Here is a 23,516-nt window from a genome sequence, read left to right on the forward strand (position 1 = left end):
CTGCTCCCTCCACGGGCCTGAAAAGGGTAAAGCCGATATTGAAATCCAGTGAAAAAGTCCACAGCAAAAAGTGGCAAATAGTTTCTGAAAAGACGCAATGCATCAAAATGGTAATAACTATTAATAAAACAAAAAAATAATATAGAATTAAATAAATCTTGCAACTACAAAATGTCAAAAATTATAATAGGCACACATGTTGTGTATAAAGATAAATTACAGTACACCTAAACAAAATACAGAAATCAAGCTATGTGAAATAATAAAAACAAAGGAAAATACACTGGAAAACACAGGATGAGTGCACATTATTTTAAAATAAATGGCCAGATTTTTTTTTTCATTATGTCAGTTATTTATAATAATTACCATTGTATTATTATATTATCACATGGATCATACAGTGCCCACAAAAAGTAGCCACTTGCAAAATCCTTACACTTCTATGCAGGCTTTTACAAGGAGATCTCTCACTTGAAAGAACAGGCCCGAAACAAGTAAGAACATTTTCATTCGTGTTTTAACAACTATGCCTGTTTTTTTCTAGTCATGTACACCACATACAGCAATGATAGCTGTTTTGGGCAATTCTAGACATGACAATCCTCACGTATCAAACTACAAAGAACCTGGGAGAGTCATTTTCAACTTTCACGAATATTGTGTTACATCACCTATAAAAAATAGATGAAAAAACAGAAGAATACAAAAATGAAGACCACCTAGAAATGAATAGAATAGTAATTGTATGAACCTGATGATATATGACTTCTCAAGAACAAACAGGCACAAAATGCATTTAGCAGATCTATTGCATGTTAGATATATGGACTTTTCCCTGAGATGAGGTAACTCTGGTGCTGATTATAATTAATGAAGGGGGTGCAGATGCTTTACTTCTTAAAATAATTAATGGAGGGGCAAAGACAGTTCACCTATTATAATAATTAATGCAGGGGTGCAGAGGCTTTACCTCTTAACAATAATTAATGAAGAGGTGAAGACAGTTTACCCCTTACAATAATTAACAAAGAGTGCAGACAGTTCCTCTTACAATGCATAGAATTCATGGCCTTTTATTACTCGTTCACCCTCTTACCAGTGTTCATCTTCTTCTTCTTTTGGCTTTTCCCGATTAGGAGTTGCCACAGCAGAACTCCAGTCCGCTAATGATTGGCAGTAGATCTTTACGGTGCCGAGGTGCCAGCTCGACACCCAACCTTCAATGAAGGCACGCCCATTCACGCATGTCTTTCGAACGCCACTCAACCGCAGGGAGGACATGCAGACTCCACACAGAAGGCGCTCCAGCCGAGAATCGAACGGGAAAACCTCTTGCTGTGAGGCGACAACGCTACCGCTGCACTGATAACGTAAATCTCTTGTCTCCCTTCCCCTATGCCTTATCTAGGTATAAAAGTTCACTAAACTGTCTGGTTTAATTTGCAGACATTGCTCTGTCTTACCTCAATGTTTTCTTTTATTCTGATCCTCTGTTTATTAATTACCACTTCCTTATCTCATATTCTTTGATCTGCCTATCATTCTGACCTTGCTAACTGCTGTCCTGTTATTTTTCTCCCTATTATCTGAGGCTGTGGAACGTAAGACATTACTACGCTACATACTGTAAAAAATTATATTTAATAGTGAATTAACAGATAAGTGATGCAAGGGTGGCCGCGATGGTGCAGCGGTTAGCGTTGCCACCTCACAGCAAGAGGTTCTCCAGTTCGATCCTCTGCTGGGGTGCTTTTTGTGCTGAATCTGCATGTCCTCCCTGTGGTCGCGTGGGTTTTCTCCGGGTGCTCCAGTTTCCTCCCACATCCCGAAGACATGCTGTAGGTGGATTGGACACTCTAAGTTGGAGCTAAGTGTGAGTGCGTGCACGTGTGTGCCTTCTGTGGAAGGTTGGGTGCCAGGCTGGCAACTCAACACCGTAAAACTCCACTGCCAATCATGAGTGGACAGGTGATCTGCTGTGGCGACCCCTAACTGGGAAAAGCTGAAAGAAGAAGAACAGATAAGTGAAGCAGCACCAGACAGATGAAACAGAAAAAAGCACATTTCAAAAATGGTACTGCATCTCTTATTGTCATTTCAGGAATACAGCCCCTAAACTGAGTTTTCACTCCAACAATATTAACACCACTATTAATGTACTTAAACAATAGGATTATCCATTTACACAACATGCTAGTTGGGACCATCCATACATTCATTTTCCATACCCTCTTAGACTTTACGGCCGAGACATATACCAGCATGCAACAGATAAAGGCAGGAGCAAGCTCTGGACAAGATGCTACTTCATAACAGGGTACACACAACTTAGTGTGTTGTTATTTAGTTTTGTTATTCAGCATGCTACACCATCTTTGAAGTGTAGATAAAACTGGACAACTCAACTAAAATACATAGGAACATGAGAATAATATGCAAATTCCAAGGCTCCCTACTGAAATATCGGCACTCATAATGCCAAGTGCCAACATACCAAAAAAATAAAAAGACAGAAAATGTAGAAGAGTGAATAGAGGGCGTCACTCTTCTCCTTCACACCTGTTTTTTGAAAGCAGAGAGCCCACCTGCACCCCTGAACTGTGGAGGGGGGCCTCCACATGCAATACTTGTATATACACCAGCTCCAAGGTCAGATCTCCGTCAAAAGGGAATATTCCGAGAAACGACCATCTCAGACTTGGTATGTACAAGTTTGTTTTTCGGCCACTCAGTCTACATATTTAGGACTCATTAAAGCTGCTACCAACATTTCAAGTGGTTACCAATTCCACATGCAAGGCACCATGGGAAGTAATCAAACTGGAGATCCAAGTGCATTAAGGTAACAGCACCAGCCCTACGTTAACATCCGCTGGTGCCATCAAAAACAAATTTTAGCGTATTCCCCAGACCTCACCAAATGTATCTTTCTAGTATTCATCAAAAAATCATGCACTTAGCATTCTGTAAAACAGGCACTGCTACATTCCTATACAGATAGACACATTAGATACATTCCTTTATAGATAGATATGAAAGTACATGCTCAGCCTTTTAAAAAGTCAGATTTCATATGATTGAATTCCTGTGATCGACTGTTTAAAAAGTCAAGTGTGCAAAAAATAGAAATAGTGCTTTTGAATGTGTCAAGACCTGCCCCCTGCACACCCCATATCCCCTGCTAATTACATACACCATCTCTGAAATTGTACTACAGTGTGCAAAATGATCCTTACTCTGTACTGCAATATCAGTGCAATTAGTTCAGCTTTTTAAAAGGTTGACCACATGGCCTTGATCAAGTAAAATTCACCTTCTTAAAAAGTTGATCATATAAAAAAAGACACATGTTTATATATTTTTTATTTTTTTTTGTGTGTGTGTGTGCACAAATGCAGACATTTAAATCTTAAATATTGACAAGCACTGACCATAGTTGTCCAATATCAGTTTTGCATCTGTTTTACTAAATACTGTTACTTCTCAGTTTTCACGTCATGCGGTTAACCTGTCTTTCCTCTCCAATAGTTAATGCAAACAGGTTCAAACTTGTGCATTTTGCATAAGTTTTCTTCACAGACGCATCTCTTGTAGACAAAATAAGTAAGCAATACTAATATAACAAATGCTATAAACACATCACTGGACTGTGACGTCATCAAAAAAGTTATGTCATATGAAGCATTTGGCACCCACTCAATGAAAAGCCTCAGTAATGTTCGTTCCATAATAAATGAGCTTCAACAGAAAATCTACATTTGTTTTATTCTGAGCCAATGAGACAGACCTTATAAAGTGCAAAAACTAAAGAGCAGCAGTCTGAAGCCATACCTGCTTGTCGGCTAGAGAATGCAAAGACAATGATGTCATCATAAGCCCAGGTGAATTCTCGATGCTGGGGATAAAATGCAAGTTTTCTGGTGGCTGCCCTTCTTAGGTCAATAAGGAATGTAGAGTGAACCATTGGGACAGGGAAGCAACCCAGTTTTTTCCACTCTCTGATTGGGGCATAATCTGGAGTTCTTTTATAATAGCCCTTTCAAAAGAAAAGAAGTTAAAACAAATGAGCTTCATTGCTTCTTTAACAGACAGATAACACATAGCTATATTATTAAGCACTTTATTTATTTATTCATTCTTCATTCATTCATGTATTTTTGACCAGGTTTGCCCTGCATCTATATTACCCGATTGAACATTTAGATTAGCGAATACCTAAATGTCAGTCTGGTAATATCGAAGAATTAAAGCAGCAAACGGTCAATTTAACATAGGAAATGAATCCCCTCGTCCGCAAAAAAAAAAAAAAAATTAAACCAAAATGAAGTGGGGGGCTTTGCCCCCCACACGCCCAGATGTGGGGGGCTGTGCACCCCACAACCCCCCAAACTAAATATACCAACTCCGAGATTGCTCTACAGTGGGGAAAAGGTCGAAATCCACATAACAGCCATTGGAATTCTTTCCCTGCATTAAATCGACCGTTCACATTTTTTTGCTTTCACTATTACCAGATCGACGTTTAGGTATTCACTAACCTAAATGCTCGATCAGGTAATAGGAACCCATTGGCCCTAATTGGCAATGCACATTTTTCAGAAAACACCCAAAGGGAAAGGCCCAACAAGCAAATATTGGGTTATGGTTACAAACTGAATTCAAATATGAAAAAAATGATTATTGGCTTGTATAACATTTTACTACCATTCAGTAAATTTCAATACAATTCAGTATGATTGAATAAGTGATTGGTTACATACATGACTACTGAACTAAACTTTTACTATAGTTTTGTACACAAGTATGTCCTTACATCTGCTTCCTTGTATCCCCAGACTAAGCCTGAAAATGGTCCACATAGATCAATGACATACCCTGTTTAACAAAAATAGAAAGAAATGACTGACTACATACATGAACAAGTAAATATGGGGAATACAGTTATGATTTGAAGTCGTGCAAGACGTGTATTTGTTGGCATGTGGGAAAGCAGGGAAAATAGTACTGCTTTCGTTTATTTTTAGCGGTTTGGAGCAGTTATGTAAGTAACCAATTGTAGTAGTGAGAGCTACCAGTGAGCTTTTAGATATTAGAGGCAGGTATTAGATATAGAATCATTGATTTTGTCAGTCACTGTACAGCATGGCAAGCAGGAACTAAAGTTGAACGGTATTAAGCAAGAAAAAAGTCTCAGCCTGAGGGTCTTGGGTACAAATGACTGACAGACGGAACATGATTTATGGTTGTGTTCTTTGCCTAGGAATTAAAAGTATTTAGTGCACAAGTCCTTGCATGGAATCTGCCAATCACACTCGCACTTACCCCTTCTAGCCGGCATCGAACTAATTTAAGACTCATTCGAAGAGGCAAGACAAGAAAAGGAAGGTTCTCAATAGGGGCACATATCTGGCAATGATTAGCAAAGCCATGGTACCAATGGTCCAAATGTGAACCAGTCCAACAGATACATGACCTGCATTAAGGCTGGCTAAAAGATAGTCTGGGGATCTGGCAAGTATGTTCATCATTATAAATAACCTGTAGAAAGGCACCGGAAACCAGATGGTCCACTCAACAGCAGGTTAATCCAAAATGCACACGAACAGCAAGTTTAAAAGCACATCAAGCACGTCCTCCTTCTAGTATATTTTTGATGTTACAGCCTTTTTTATATACATATTTAAGTGGTTTCTCAAATATGCAGTTTAAATCTGATAACCTGGCAAACCTGTTCCATTCATTATTTATTACCCTTTTCACTAAATTAGTTTCACCACTATAAGTAATTACTAGGGCAGATGGAAATTTACCTCGGTCATCATCACCATCATGATTAAATGTGGCCATATCCAAAGAAGGCAGAGTCTTACCCAAGATGGGAGCAAATCTGTGAGCCGTGGCCTCTTTGACTTCTGTGTAAACTTCAGTTAAATCACCAGGATAACCTCTAGCCTTAAACAGTTCCATAATGTATTTACACTCGTTCTGAAAATCCTGATCATCCGAGGTCATTCTACTAGCCCTCACCAACTGACCTTTTATTACACTTCTTTTCTGATGTGGGGGGTGGGTGCTAGTGTAATGTAAATAGAAATTAGAAAAAGTCTGTTACCTATGTATCCTACATTTAAAACCATTGCCAAACCTCTGTATATTGACATCCAAGTAAACCAACTCAGTATTACTTATTTGATATGTAAAATGTAAAAAATAAGTAGTGTTGGTAATGTATTCCAGAAATGTGTTTTCTGAGTTGTTCCAAAACAGACATATATCATCAAGAAAGAGTCCATAAAGGTTCCAGTGACTTTTAAAGTCTGAAGTAAAAATGTATTTCTTCTCCCAATATAAAAGAATAATGTTTGCATAAATGGGGACACAATGTGCCCCTACTGCTACTCCCTTCAATCGTTTAAATACTCACCCTGAAAGAATATAAAGTTATTCTTCAGGACCAAATCCATCAAAATTATGCAAGTACAAAATACATTGAAGGGAATAATGTGACTCAGCTAAAACTTCTTCAATCCATAAGCGACCTACATCATGTGGAATACATGTAAATAAGTTTACACCATCCAATGTGATAAAACTCTGTGTACTGCTTAAGTTGGTATTGTCTATATGTCATAAAACATCCCAGGAGTATTTTAAAATGTTGACATTGTTTAAAGCCATTGTTTTAAGTTTTAGCTCTATATATTTAGCTAAAGGTGCCGTCACTGATCCATCGGCCGAGACAGTGGGCCTAAGTGATGGGTCCAAGGTGTTTTTGTGCACCTTGGGTATGCCAAAAAAGAGAGGGAACTCTGGGTTTGTCAACCTTTAAAACATTATATGTCTCCATGTCTATGAGCCCCTCAAGCAGTAAATCATTTAAGCACATTTGTATTTTCTTGTACGCAATGTTGACTTCATTCAAAGGCACTCTAGCATAAGTTTCTTCATCATTGAGTATGTCCAGCATTTTACCTTCAGAAAAAATGTGATCCATTAAAACAACCCCCCCCCCCCACTCCCACCTTTGTCCGGTTTCATAATTCTAAGATTTTTGTTTTCCTTAGATTCCTGCAAAATTTTTCTCTCCTCCGTTGTTAAGTTAGGGGTCACTCTGTTGTACATAAGCTGTTCCCTTAACTCCTTTTCCACCAATGATTCAAAGTTTTTTAGCTGGGGATGTAGAGGTGGGTTAAACGTACTTCTCTTAGTTAAAGGGTTGTGTGCATTTCTTCTCTCCTGTCCATTGAAAAATAATTCCAAATTTTTCTGTCTAATAAATAATTTAAAATCAACTAACAGATTCACAATGTTGGCTTTGACCCTGGGTATAAAAGTAAAACCTTTTAAAAACAAATTAAAATGTCCTATGCTAATAATGGTGTTGGTGTAATTAAAAATGTTAAAACCATTGTAAGTAACAATACAACCATCTTGTAATATTTTGTCCTGAGCATCTACCTCCAATACACCCTGTCTGGTGGTGCCCACCCCTTCTGCATCTGATTCCCATACCTGTAATTCACAGGGCCCTTTCTCTTTAGTCTTTCCAACCTCCTCGGGGGTGGAAAATCTAAAGGGTCCTGTATGTTTAAACCTTCTTGATTATTTTCATTATTGGTTTCAATACATGCCCATCTTTCATCATTTCCCCCTGTTAGAATAGTTATTAAAGTTGCTATTGCGCTGTATACTTTGGGCTCAGGGTAATAAGTGTGGAATAGTTGTTAAAGTTGCTATTTGCGCTGTATACTTTGGGCTTAGGGTAATGAGTGTGATGGCTATACTTGTTTGTGTCCCGCTCAATTTTCTTAATTTTCCTCTCCTGTGTCTTTTTGCACTTTAATTCAATGTTATTCAACATATTAAAATATTTCTCCGTTTCAGTATCTATACTGAAAAGTAAATCATTCAATATTTTGTTATTAGTGGTTTCAATCTGATTAAAAATACTTTATATCTCAGCCTCATTGTTTCTAATGATGGCTTTCATTGTATCAGCACCACATCTATCAAAAGCCTTTAACAAATCCTGATGAAACTGTGACCCTTCTTTCACATTATTAGGGTACTTACATACTCTTAAGCCCTTGGGAACAATATTTAAATGTAGACAATGCTTTAAATAGGCATTATCCATCTCCCAAGTCTTGTATTTATATAACAAATTGTCCAAGTTAAAAAGCATAGTAGCATAAGAGTCATTACTTGTATTAACTTGTGCTTTTTCAGTAAAATCAATTTTAAGTCCATAATGTCTTTAAAAAGTCTTTTAGTACCTGATTGGTATTACCCAGGTGTACTTCTTCTGCAACCCCTGGGTTGTGTTGCCTTGCGTCTCTGGTTCCTGTTGCACCCGTACAAGGAGTAGCAGGAGAAAGACAAGGAGATACTTATGCGTTTTGAGATAGGGTAGGATCTAGTTTAATCCCAATAAATTTATACTCTTGTACTAATTTCAGGGTAATGTTATTGGGGAGACAAATTTTAGAGGGCTTGAGTGTGCAAATTTATTTTCTAATACAAAAATCATGATGGCAGTCTTACTGGCTTACACCTGGTTTTTAATATTAAGAATGTTTATCCCTACACCCACATATGTCACTTTACACATAAGGGAGATTAATATTACTCAATATTTTACTGTATTTTTAGCAGTTCTAGGGATTAGTTTGTTGCTAGTTATATATACAGTATATGTATGGATATGTATTTCTTTAAGGTTTTTGGCATTTTTTTATTCAATTAATCATTTAATTAATCAATTAGATGACTATAAAATGGAGAATGTTTAGTAATTATTTGTTCTGAAGAAGACTGGGATTTACAGTTGAAAGTGCTTAACCAGTATTTATTCTGTGTTCGTGTGGCAATAAATTATTTTCTTCATCCTTGTGTACGAGCGGTTTATCCAGCGTTCAGCATATCCAGGTTTTGGTTACAGAGCTGTTGTTCATTTGCATTGTTTTTACTGTCATTAATTGTTTGAAGGTTTTCTGTTAGTCGGATTTTTATACTGATGTTTTTTTTTGCAGATATTTTTGGAGCTCACAGGTATTGGCTTCAATTGTATGAAGTCTAATATCTCAACACAGGGTGATGTCCAGGTATAGGATGTCTGTATTTATGTTATTAATAAATGTAGAGAATACAACTGGGATGAGGACTAGGTCTAGGGATACATCTGCCTTGAAGTATCCTTCTGGAGAATTGAGGTTGTCTGCCCTGACTTTGAATGTTTGATTACGTAAGTAGTTAAAGAAAACAGGTTATTTGATTTATCTGAAAATAAGTAATGGTAGCTTTTGTATTAAAATTGGCGTTTAACATTTGCAAATGCCCATGGTGAGGTCTATGAAAATGGTGTCTGTGACATAACCACTTTCTACTGCAGAGATGATTTTATCTGTGACTGAGTATATGGCTGAGAGGGTGTTATAACCATTCCCCAAACCATGTTGTGAGTCTTTTATGAGGCCATATTTGCTCAGGTGGTCTTGTCTGACTGTATAGAATGTTTTTCCTAAAATGTTTGTGATACAGCATTGTATAGATATGGGGCAGATTTGGGCTTTTTGGGACAGGAATTATAAGGGCATGCTTAAAATGAGTAGATAGCTTTCCAACCGTTATAGTTATTGGTATAATAATAATATGTGCCAAGGATTTAGTCAGTTGTTTGGCATATAATTTCAGAAAGACAGGGGTTTTCGGGTGAGATTTTCTAACTTCCTTGTGAGTTAACTCCATGAAGCACAAGGTCGTCTCAAGAGGGGACATATTTTGCAAAGTTGGGGTCTGATTCATGATGGAGTCAATTGTGGTATTGGTGATTGCACTGTAGTGTTGATCGTTGTTTTAAAACCTATACAGTCTGTCTGGCTCACAGGATTGTTTGAGTTAGAAAATGAGAAGGAATCTAAAATACATATTTTCTTAATTTCCAGAACATCACAGATTTTAAGGCTTTGGCTAATAACAGTGTCCTTAAATGTGCATTAATTTGGCTTCTTTGATTTCACGTTTACATTTTTCTTCTGAGTCATATATGGTTATTATATAGGTGGAGGACATATATGGCCTTCCACTGTTGTCAGGTGATAAACTTTTAAGGCTAGTTGTTAACCATTGGCAATGTTTGCCCCTTATCCTCTTTTTGGTATCAACGAAGTGTCTATCAAATACTATTTTAACAATGGCATTGAAGTGTTAAAACAGCATCTGTGTCACTTGTAATATATAGGAAAGACCAATCACTATGGCATAGTTCTGAATGAATTTCATCTTTGGTTTCTCCAGTTATACTGGAGAATATTAAAATGGGCAGGGGAGTAAGGAGTTCTGTATGGAAGAATTGTCTCAACTGCACTATGATCACGTATGTTGTTAAATAGGTATTTTATGTATTGTATCCTCTGTGGGATATTAGTGATAAGCAGTTCAAACACCAGGTGTTTCCCAGATTTGGTGTTCAGCCATTTGCAAATCATACCCCTAAGACGTTAAGTAAACAGTTTAGTACAATATCTATGCATTCAGCCTCAGCCATCCCCCTCCCACATTTAGCGACTGCAATCCTCAAGGACTTGGCAGAGAAAATACATTTTTAAGGCACTGACCAGAAATATAAAATCAAGTCAGAGACATTCTATAAAATCATGAAGAATTTCAACTTGGTGTCAACAGACAGCACCCATAGAGTAAATATTCCAGCTTTTTCATACAAATACTTATCAGTCCTGTGAAGCCAGAATACAAACTGAGTAAACAACAAGAGGGTAAGCTGCAGCTCAAAAATATTAGGGTTAGGTAAGAATATTCTGCAAAATCAGAGACAGTTTCAAATTTGTTTTACTCAAAGATTGGCCAGAGAGTAAATATTTCAATTTATTTCACACAACTGCACATTAGCCCTTAATGTCAAACTTTAAATTAAACAAATGAAAAGGACAAACTGATTTCATCTACAGGGTAACTAATACCTCAGTCTTGTTGGCTGTCAGCATACTAAAAAGGAGAGAATATTCTAATTTATTTCACATAAATACACACTATTACTTAATGGCAGTCTTTAAACTAAGCAAATGAAGGTGTAAAGTTACTTTCATCTATAGTACAGATACCACCCCAAATGAGAAAATAAATACTCCAGTTTATCTTACACAAATGTTCCCTAGCTCAGCCCTTAATTCCAGACTTTAAACTGAATAAATGAAGAGGCCATGTTACTTTTATCAACTGCACAGTTTGCTCCCCAAAGAAAAAAGAGGCAATAAAATTCCAATGTATTTCACACAAACACATGATAGCCTTTAACCTGAGCAAACGAAGAGTGCAACTTACTTTCATCCACAGCACAGCTACTTCCCCTAGGTGGTTGCCACTGCCAACATAATAAAAAAAATATTCCAGCTTGTTTCACACAAATGAACATAGTCCTTAATGCCAGACATTAAACACAGCAAATGAAAGAGGCCACATTGTTTTCATCCACAACACAACTAGCCACCTCAAAAAGAGAATAAATATTCAAATTTATTTCACACAAATGCAGACTAGCCCAGCCCTTAATGCTAGAATAAAACTGAACAAATGAAGAGGGCAAGTTACCTTCACCCACAACACAGCAAAGTTGAGTTTATAAAGGTTATTATTCAAGGTGCCTGCCATTTACCATTAAAAAAAAGAAAGATTTAGTTTTAAGAAGCAAACTGTTGATTGTTATGATCAGCATGTAATATAGCTAAAATGAGTTAACTTATATGCTGAACATAAAGAAATAAATAAATATTTTCTTGGTTGGCCATGGGCCTCCTGAACCTGTTGGCCACAAGAAACTTCTGAAGTCACTCCTATTATAAGCTGCCATTGGTTGTCTGGTGTCATTAAAAAAGCATTTTAAACAGCATTTAGATGACTTTTCTTAAGTGGCTTTTGAGGATAGATAGCAAAACTCTCCACTTTCCTCTTGCTAAGGCTGTATTTCCTGCGGTCATCTTATTATAATCATTTTTGAGGTCGCTGCGGTTTAGAGGGGAAGAGCTCACCAACTGCAGTGGCCAATGCCGATAGCTTTGACTTTTGGCATTCACATGTTTGGCTTTCTGTTAAGTAACTCACCATTCATTTCAACCAGTAACTAGTAGAAGAACAACAGCATGGAAAATTGAAGAAGTTACAGGATTCAGGACAAGAACATCATAGATACTGTACCCACAGACGGCATTGTAATACAAGAAGATCTGGAAAAGCAGACATGAGATTGTTATGATTAAGACATGAGGATCATTTGTAATACATTTAATTGCAACGAGTCTAGGCTTCAGCTCAACAAATAAACTGAAGTGAACTAAATTTGATGCGATGATCTGAAAAGATTTTTGAAAAATTCCGCTAAGGGAAAGAAGGCAGCTAGACAACACAGCCAACATTATTATTGCAAGTGACAAGAGAAATAAAAAATGGTAGGGGGTTGCATAAGGCTGGTGTGAATAAATATTTGGAAAAAGTCAAGGCCATGATTGCCCATGGCACTGCAATGTATAAAAAATAGTAGTAGTAGTTCTGAAAAACGGGAAAATTATATGGGATAAAACAAAAGTTGGCATTCAGGGAGATAGGCTGGACCCTCACTCTCGCAGCATCATGCAAAGACATAAGGTTGCACTGGCCCATTAGGCTCTCACCCCAGCAATGTATTACAAGTGGTGGAAAGCTCATGCAATAATTACAATGCTGGAGTTTGGTCAGAAGAAAAGGTTACTTATCTTATTTGCCCTATGACTTCAAGACTTTAATTAAAAGTGTTACTGACTCTCTTCCTGTCCCAAGTCATCTGCCCCATTCATCTAGAAGGTAGACAAATAAGTTAGGGTGTGCTGAGCATTTATCTTTACCCTATGTGCGTTAGTACATACACGGGTCAGTAGATGAAAGAATACTTTCTGCCTTTCCCAGCTAACGTAGCCTATGTGACAATTGAGCTTGTTAATGAAGAGCTCTCTGTGCTTGCCCTGCTGTTGGCCCAAGCAGCCGGCCACTGCAAGCGTCCTGTGATATTCAGTACAGTACAAGCAGCCGACCACTGCAAATGCCCTGTGATATTCAGTACAGTACTTGTACGTAAAGGAGAAGTAATATGGAAAAGCTGGAAGTAGTTAAGGCAAGGGAGGTTGATGCAGGGTTTTCTATGACAGCTAAGAGCAGATGCTATAAAGTCTGCTACGACTCCCCTCCTCTAACGGTGTATGTGTAAAGAATGGTGGTGTAGACAGAAATTTTGATTTTTCAACCACATAAACCATCTAGGCACAAATGGTTCTTTTCAGGCCAGGTGCAACCTGTGAGCACAGTCTGCACAAATGACTTGCTCAGAGTCGTACAGAAAACAAAACCAAGAGTGACGGAATGAAACCCAAAACTACAGAGTGAAAACCTTAGCAACTCATAACTACGATCCTTTGAACTAAATTGCCAGTTAAGAAATTGTTCAAGCTTTCTGCATGTTCATGCCTCTCAACTTCATAACAAAAGAAATCTGGACAAAATCCTAAATAATGGCAAGAGAAAGACCCAGATACCAGGAGAGATTTGAATTATCGCTCTTACTAACTTAGAAAATTGTTGGAATAACAGGATTTATGTTAGCATACATTTTCTATATAATATCAAGTCTGAAACTCAAATATATGTCATTATGTACTGACTTCAATCTTCAGTTATTTTCCAGAAAATCACAAATTTTATTAGGAACAGACCAAAAATATGAGGCAAAGAAAATGGACATTCTATGAAAATCTGGACAGTTTAGAAATATATGTATATTGTTTTGGACTTTTTTTCATCTAATCCTTACATGTCTTTACTGTAATACAGTTACACTATTTGTTTTTTTATTTATTTACCAAATGTTGATTGGATTAGTCCCACTAGGCTGATGGCCACTTTTCAGGGGAGCCCCAAGATGTTATTTATAGAAATGGGGAGAAACTTGGCCAGGAAATCAGGGAAATTCCCTTAATATTTTCAACAGGTGCCATGGGATATTTTACATCCAACTCAAGCAGATAGAACCTCAGTTTGATGTCCCATCTAAAGGATGACACACTCAAAAGTGTAGCGCCCGCTAGCACAGTAGTGAAATATCAGCGATCCAGTCACCTGGAGTGGGAATAAAGCCCAATAGCTTCTACTGCTCCAGCAAGAAAGGTGAGTATGCTACCTGTTATGGCATTGACAATGGCGCACCTCTGAGTGAAAGATACAGCACTTAATATGATATTTTAGCAGATACTCTGTAATATCTAAACATTTAGCTTTGTTTTGCAGTGTAGGTATAGGTCCTGTTTTTGTTTATGCTATTTAAATACATTCTGCTAAAAGAAATGAGTTACAGTGCCAGATGGTGCAAATTACTAATCCAAAAGGCTGTGCACCACTTTGATGTTCTGTCTAGAAGTAAATTTCGCATTGTAGGAAGAAGCTTATTTTTTTTTTTTACATGGATGCCATAAGACTAAGAGAACACCATATGCAATTTTTGTTTCTATATAATACACACACCAAATCCTAAAACCTGAGACAAGCCCTTCAGACTGCTACATCAAACTACTGTTTTGATGTTGTAAGTCATGTGTACATAAGGTTTACCTTTAAAACCTCGAATCACACTTGTGCGAGTGGTCATATCCTCGCATCGTAAAAACGAAACTGGAAAAAGCGACAGTTACTAATGTTCGAAAAGCAGCAAATCGAACAGCCGATTCGCTGTTTTTCGAACATGAATGTCGACAACAAAAGTATATGCCGTGTAATGCAGGGGGGCAAGCCCCCCTGCACCCCCCATGTGGGGGGCTGTGCCCCCCCACACCCCCCTTCTTTATTATTCTAACTCTGAGATCACACTACAGCGGGGAATGGAACCATTTCCAACTCCCCACTGTAGTGCGCTCTGCCCCTAAATGTCGAATGTGCAATGAGCGACTCTCACTGTGCATTCGCTCATTGCACATTTGAGCCTTCTTCCGTTCAAAGTTTTCAGAACTTGAAAACTGTCTTTCGAACATTTGACGGTCGCCCGTGTGCAATACGCACATGTAAAAGTAAACCAAACATAATGATAACTGATCTCTATGTGTTAACAGGGTAAGACAAGTGCTACAAATCAGTTTGTGCTAACCTGAGTTTGATTCTTGTTGCCTGCATCTGTATTGGGAGCAACTCATTTATCTGAATCGTGCTTCCAAGTCTTCCAGGAAAAGTAAAACATGTTCTTATACAGGCATTCTTTTTCTCCTAGAATTGAATTTTAAATCACACTAAGTAACAATCCATTTGGATGTTCAGTATACAAATTGCATGCCCTCTCAGCAAATCATACCTCTCGTCCTGTTATCTTAAAAAATCCAGATAAAGGTTGAAATAATGGGAAGACAAATGTCCAAAATAGGGACAGATTTTAAATATTGCTCTTATAAACTTAGAAAGTTGCTGCAATAACATAATTTGCTTTAACATGCATTGTTGAAGGATATGAAGTCTGAAACTCAAAGGTATGTCATTATTTCGTGACTTCAGTGCTTAGTGATTTGCCAGAAAACCACAAATTTTATGAGGCGTGGTCCAAAAATATGAGGCAAAAATCTGAACGTTCTGCAAAAATCTGGACAGGTGAGAGATATGCCCCCAATTTAACATGGAAGTGATTATTAACCAATTCTTTATATGTTTACTTGCTGTTTTACAATGTATTTCTTTGACATTTGTGAAGGTATGAAGCTGTTTCAGTTTCAGCTCTTAGCTGTACACTATACCTCGCTGTATACTATACAAAGTTGTTGTTGTTGTGTCTTTCGGCCTTTCCCGGTTAGGGGTCGCCACAGCAGAACTCCAGACCGCTAATGATTGACAGTAGATTTTTACGTGCCGAGTTGCCAGCTCTGACGCACAACCTTCACCAAAGGTACGCCCATTCAGGCATGTCTCCACACAGAACACACTCTAGCTGAGAAATGAATAGGACAACGTCTTACTGTGAGGTGACAATGCTACCGCAGCACCACCACCGCAGTCACACTCAGTCAGACCGCAGAATCCTTTCTAAAAGCATTCTATGAACACCTTCAGGAATGCATGGATCATGCGATCCCGAATAAAACCAAGACCCAATCCTCCAAAGGCAGACGTCCTGTCTGGTGGACCCCAGCCATAAACAAACTATACAATAGAAGGAGGAAGCTACTAAATGATAGAGCAAAATCCCAAAAAGGGAAGGCATCACTGATCAGTATTAGCAAAAAACTACGGGCACTCATAAAATTGTCTAAGGCCGGCTTTGAGAGAAAAATTGCACAGGACACTAAGGATAATCACAAGGCTTTCTTTAGTTATGTTAGGAACCTGGGTGGTAATTCCCAAATATGCTCAGAATTAGTCCAAAATGACAAAAAGTACAATGAACCCACAGACATTGCCAACATCCTAGCTGACAGGTTCAGCGCAAACTTCTCTCCCCCCTCCCCACCAAAAGGGCAAATATCTATCCCAGCAGAGTGCTGCCCCACTGACATCTCAGATGCTCAGGTAAGAGCTGCCCTCTCCAAAGCAAAAAACACAGCATCAATGGGACCAGACGGTGTCCTACATGAACTCCAAGAAGAGCTAAACCCAAACATAAAACTACTGTTCAATCTCAGCCTTACTACAGGATATGTACCCAAAAAGTGGCATACAGCAACAGTGGTCCCTCTCCATAAAGGTGGTGCCTCAACGGATCCTGGAAACTATCGCCCCATAAGCCTGACTAGCTTAGTCTGCAAAGCTATGGAAAGGATCATCATGGACCTCATAAATAAAGATATTGGGGACCTACAGACACTGGATCCTACCCAGTTCGACTTTGTTAAGGGCAGATCCTGCCTTTTAAACCTGGTTGATTTCTTTGAAACAGTCACCAAGGCGATTGACGAGGGGAAGGTGGTCCACACAGCCTACCTGGACCTCGCTAAAGCCTTCGATACAATACCCCACTCGGGCATTATAGATATGCTCACCAGCTTAAATATAAACCCCTATGTCACTAGATGAATTGCAAACTGGCTCAAGGACAGAACCCACATGGTTAGAATTGCTGGAGCCATGTCAGACTCCAAACTAGTTACAAGTGGTGTCCCACAAGGCTCAGACCTGGGACCTCTCTTGTTCGGTATAAATTTCTCAGAGGTACAGGCCAACACGGAAGGACTGTGGCTGACCAGGTTCGCAGATGACTGCAAACTGGGCACCATAATCGACTCTCCAGCCGACACAAGCATCCTCCAAAAGGGCCTCATAGAAACAGACAACTGGTGCCAGAGCCATGGCCTCAAGCTAAATGCCAAAAAGTGTATAGTGCCCACAAATTACCACATAGGTGGTAATCCATTAAGTACAGAAGAAGTAATTAGGGACCTGGGGACCCAAGTTGATAGCAATCTCTCATTTGACAACCACGTGGCCAAAGTGGTTAGAAAAACATTTTATATAGCCCACCTAATCATGAAGGGATTCACATCTAGATCAGGGGAGGTCATCGTGCCTCTTTACTCATCCCTCATCAGGCCCATAATTGAGTACAATGCCCCTTTTGGGATGTACCTTACCAGACACCTGCAGCAACTGGAAAGACCCCAAAAGTAACTCACCAAGAGGATCAAAGGGCTCATACAGATGCCATATGCTGCCCAGTTAAAGAAACTCCAGCTCTACTCAGTGGCATACCGCCTGTTCAGAGGCAATCTGTGCCTGACGTATAAAGCCATGTCCAACCCGGAATTAATGGACATGCTGCACCTCAGAAAATCCAAATCCCATCGAACTATGCGCTCAAGAGACTTGAACCTCAGCACTGAAATAAATAGGACATGCTGGAGGGACAGATTCATAACCCAGAGGCTTCCTTCACTCTGGAATAAAATCCCAGTCCAGGTTAAGCAGAGTCCCTCATTGACTCTCTTCAAGAGGAATCTTGATGAGTGGATGGGAGATCGTAGGTTTACCCCGGGTATCACTTCTGTGTCACTGTTAGACAGAGGCACAGTATACTAACCTCGAAAAAGGGCATAGCAAAATAAATTTAAAATGGGTGGCGAAAGCCAAACACATTCTGGCTAGGCTTATAAATGCCCTAGGGCAGATAGTCTAGTATGAATCTATGAACCTATGAACCTAAAATACACCATACCTCGCTGTACACTATACAAAGGACACTATACCTCGCTGTACACTATACAAAGTACACTACACCTCGCTGTACACTATACAAAGTACACTACACCTTGCTGTACACTATACCTCGCTGTACACTATACAAAAGTACACTATACAAAGTACACTACACCTCGCTGTACACTATACAAAGTACACTATACCTCACTGTACACTATACAAAAGTACACTATACAAAGTACACTATACCTCGCTGTACACTATACAAAGTACACTATACCTCACTGTACACTATACAAAGTACACTATACCTCGTTGTACACTATACAAAGTACACTATACCTCGTTGTACACTATACAAAGTACACTATACCTCGCTGTACACTATACAAAGTACACTATACCTCGCTGTACACTATACAAAGTACACTATACCTTTTCATTAGTTCTACTTTCTTCTCACTGACAGTGAATAAGAAACATGCACTGGCACTGGGTGTACAATTAATTATTTACAGTAGTTTACTGGAAGGACTTGCCAGTGGCATTTTAATTTCTATACATCCTAAAGATCTATAATTTAACTAGGCAGGAAGAACAAACAGTTGTACTTAAGATCTAAGTGTAATAATGCTAACACTAGTTTAGGGCTACAGTTACAGAAAAAAAGCAACATAGCCCAAGATCTTAGCAGAGGACTGCCCAATTACTGTCTCTATAAGGAACCTTACAACATATACAAATTCCATATAGAAAATTATGCCTGGGATGGCAGGCTTCATATGTAATGCTTTTAAGAAATATATTACCTTTCAAATATTCTTTCTTCTCTTCACTATGTATATATGTACATACAAGTCTACTATAGATCCTCTAAAGAAAAAAAAACATTGAGTACAAAGAATTAATATAAACGTCTTCACAACTGCACAACACAATTTACAAAAAAATCAAAAAAGAAAAAAATAATTAAAAACATATTTTTGCAGCAGGACAAACTCCTCTGTATCCCTCACACCCTCTCCTACTTATATATACCAATTCTGAGATCACACTACACCCCTGTATCTCCACACCCTCCCTACTTATATATACCAATTCTGAGATCACACTACAACCCTGCACCCCCACACCCTCTCCTACTTATATATACCAATTCTGAGCTCACACTACACTCCTGCACCCCCACACCCTCTCCTACTTATATATATACCAATTCTGAGATCACACTACAACCCTGCACCCTCTCCTAGTTATATATACCAGTTCTGAGATCACACTACACCCCTGCACCCCCACACCCTCTCCTACTTATATATACAAATTCTGAGCTCACACTACACTCCTGTACCCCCACACCCTCTCCTACTTATATATACCAATTCTGAGATCACACTACAACCCTGCACCCCCACAATCTCTCCTACTTATATATACCAATTCTGAGCTCACACTACACTCCTGCACCCCCACACCCTCTCCTACTTATATATACCAATTCTGAGCTCACACTACAACCCTGCACCCTCTCCTAGTTATATATACCAGTTTTGAGAACCCACTACACCCCTGCACCCCCACACCCTCTCCTACTTATATATACCAGTTCTGAGCTCACACTACACTCCTGCACCCCCACACCCTCTCCTACTTATATATACCAATTCTGAGATCACACTACACTCCTGCACCCCCACACCCTCTCCTACTTATATATACCAATTCTGAGATCACACTACAACCCTACACCCTCTCCTAGTTATATATACCAGTTCTGAGATCACACTGCACCCCAGCACCCCCCACACCCTTTCCTACTTATATATATACCAATTCTGAGCTCACACTACACTCCTGCACCCCCATACCCTCTCCTACTTATATATACCAATTCTGAGCTCACACTACAACCCTGCACCCCCACACCCTCTCCTACTTATATATACCAATTCTGAGATCACACTACAACCCTGCACCCTCTAATACTTATATATACCAGTTCTGAGATCACACTACACCCCTGCACCCCACACCCTCTCCTACTTATATATACCAATTCTGAGATCACACTACAACCCTGCACCCTCTAATACTTATATATACCAGTTCTGAGATCACACTACACTCCTGCACCCCACACCTCTCCTACTTATATATACCAATTCTGAGATCACACTACAACCCTGCACCCTCTAATACTTATATATACCAGTTCTGAGATCACACTACACCCCTGCACCCCACACCCTATCCTACTTATATATACCAATTCTGAGATCACACTACAACCCTGCACCCTCTAATACTTATATATACCAGTTCTGAGATCACACTACACTCCTGCACCCCCACACCCTCTCCTACTTATATATACCAATTCTGAGATCACACTACAACCCTGCACCCTCTAATACTTATATATACCAGTTCTGAGATCACACTACACCCCTGCACCCCACACCCTATCCTACTTATATATATATATATATATATATATATACCAATTTTGAGACCACACTACAACCATGCACCCCCATACCCTTTCCTACTTATATGTACGTATATAGGTTCATAGGTTTATACTAGGCTATCTGCCCTAAGGCATTTATAAGCCTAGCCCAGAGTTTTTGTGGCTTACGCCACACCTTATGTTAAAAAATACTGTGCCCATTAGTTTGTTGTGCCTCTGTCCAGCAGTGACACAGAGATGATTCCCGGGGTAAACCTACGATCTCCCATCCACCGGTCAAGATTTCTCTTGAACAGAGCCAGCGAGGTGCTCTGCCTCACATGGACCGGGATTTTACTCCACAACATAGGGAGTCTCTGGGTGACAAATCTATCCCTCCAGCATGTCCTATTTATATCCGTGCTAAGGTTTAAGTCGCTTGCTCTAGTGGATCTGGTAGATTTGGATTTTTTGAGGTGGAGCATGTCCATTAATTCCTGGTTGGACATGGCCTTGTATGTCAGGCACAGGTCACCTCTGAGCAGACGGTATGCGACTGAATAGAGCTGGAGTTTCTTCAGTCTGGCAGCATATGACAGATTTTGGAGTCCCTTTATCCTTTTGGTGAGGAACTTTTAGGGTCTCTCCAATTGCTGCAGGTGTCGGGTGAGATACATCCCGAATGGGGCATTGTACTCGATCATTGGTCTGATAAGTGAAGAGTACAGGGGAACAATGACCTCACTTGATCTGGATGTGAATCCCTTCATGATCAGGTGGGCAATGTAGAAAGTTTTTCTAACCACTTTAGCAATGTGAGTGTCAAAAGAAAGGCCACTGTCAACCTGGGTCCCCAGGTCCCTGATAACCTCTTCTCTGCTTAGTGGATTGCCACCTATATGGTAGCTTGGGGTTACCTTGTTTTTCCCGAAGGGTATGACTATACATTTTTTGGCATTTAACTTCAGGCCATGGCTCTGGCACCAGCTATCAGTTTTCGTGAGACCCCTCTGAAGGATATCTGTGTCCGATGTACTTTCCACTATGGCTCCCAGTTTGCAGTCATCTGCAAACTTTGTCAGCCATAGTCCTCCTATGTTAGCCTGTACTTCTGAGAAGTAGATGCCGAACAACAGGGGGCCAAGGACTGAGCCCTGTGGGACACCACTTGTGACCGGCTTGGAGTCTGACATGGCGCCAACTACTCTAACCCTGTGGGTTCTGTCCTTTAGCCAGTTTGCAACCCATCTTGTGACATATGGGTTTACATTTAAGCTGGTAAGTTTCTCTATAATACCCGAGTGGGGTATTGTGTCGAAAGCTTTTGCAAGGTCAAGGTAGGCTGTATGGACCGCCTTTCCCTCATCAATGGCCTTGGTGACTGTTTCGAAGAAGTCGACCAAGTACAAAAGGCATGATCTGCCCTTGACAAAGCCAAACTGGGTCGGGTCCAATGTCTGCAAGTCCCCTATGTCTTTGTTTATGAGTTCCATTATGATCCTCTCCATAGTTTTGCAGACCAGGCTTGTTAAGCTTATGGGGCGGTAATTACCAGGGTCCATAGAGGCACCGCCTTTGTGGAGTGGGACCACAGTTGCCGTACGCCACTCCGTGGGCACGTATCCTGTGGTAAGGCTAAGATTGAACAGCTGCCTTATGTGCGGGTTTAGTTCCTCATTGAGTTCGTGTAGCACACAGCCAGGGACACTATCCGGTCCCATTGATGCTGTGTTTCTAACTTCTAAGATCACACTACACTCCTGCACCTCCACACTCTCTCCTACCTATATATACCAATTCTGAGCTCACACTACACTCCTGCACCCCCACACCCTCTCCTACTTATATATACCAATTCTGAGCTTCACTACACCCCTGCACCCCCACACCATCTCCTACTTATACATACCAATTCTGAGCTCACACTACACTCCTGCACCCCCACACCCTCTCCTACTTATATATACCAATTATGAGCTCACACTACACCCCTACACCCCCACACCCTCTCCTACTTATATATACCAATTCTGAGCTCACACTACACCCCTACATCCTCTCCTACTTATATATACCAATTCTGAGCTCACACTACACACCTACACCCTGTCCTACTTATATATACCAATTCTGAGTTCATACTACACCCCTGCATCTCCGCACCCTCTCCTACCTATATATACCAATTCTGATCTCATACTACCCTCCTGCACCCCCACACTCTCTCCTACTTACATATACCAATTCTGAGCTCACACTACAATGATGAAAGGGCAAATTCCCAGTCCTCACTGAACTATAATCTCATAGGTTCATAGGTTCATACTAGGCTATCTGCCCTAGGGCATTTATAAGCCTAGTCAGAATGTGTTTGGCTTCCGCCACCCATTTTAAATTTATTTTGCTATGCCCTTTTTCGAGGTTAGTATACTGTGCCTCTGTCTAACAGTGACACAGAAGTAAACCTATGATCTCCCATCCACTCATCAAGATTCCTCTTGAAGAGTCAATGAGGGACTCTGCCTAACCTGGACTGGGATTTTATTCCAGAGTGAAGGGAGCCTCTGGGTTATGAATCTGTCCCTCCAGCATGTCCTATTTATTTCAGTGCTGAGGTTCAAGTCTCTTGAGCACGTAGCTCGATGGGATTTGGATTTTCTGAGGTGCAGCATGTCCATTAATTCTGGGTTGGACATGGCTTTATACGTCAGGCACAGATCGCCTCTGAACAGGCAGTATGCCACTGAGTAGAGCTAGAGTTTCTTTAACCGGGCAGCATATGGCATCTGTTTGAGCCCTTTGATCCTCTTGGTGAGGTACTTTTGTGGTCTTTCCAGTTGCTGCAGGTGTCTGGTAAGGTACA

At 39.8% G+C, this 23,516-nt stretch overlaps 1 protein-coding gene across 1 annotated transcript in view; it reads right to left on the reverse strand.

Annotated features, from left to right (window-relative positions):
* COLGALT2 (collagen beta(1-O)galactosyltransferase 2) overlaps nt 1-23,516 on the reverse strand; it is a 1,144,817-nt gene that overhangs the window by 484,798 nt on the left and 636,503 nt on the right. Inside the window, exon 5 of the mRNA XM_044085299.1 lies at nt 3,835-4,039. Coding sequence (XP_043941234.1) covers nt 3,835-4,039 — 205 coding nt within the window. The remainder of the gene's footprint in view (nt 1-3,834; nt 4,040-23,516) is intronic.

The sequence above is a fragment of the Protopterus annectens genome, chromosome 10.part0 (genome assembly GCF_019279795.1).
Source record: "Protopterus annectens isolate FY-2018-M chromosome 10.part0, PAN1.0, whole genome shotgun sequence".
NCBI lineage: Eukaryota > Metazoa > Chordata > Ceratodontiformes > Protopteridae > Protopterus > Protopterus annectens.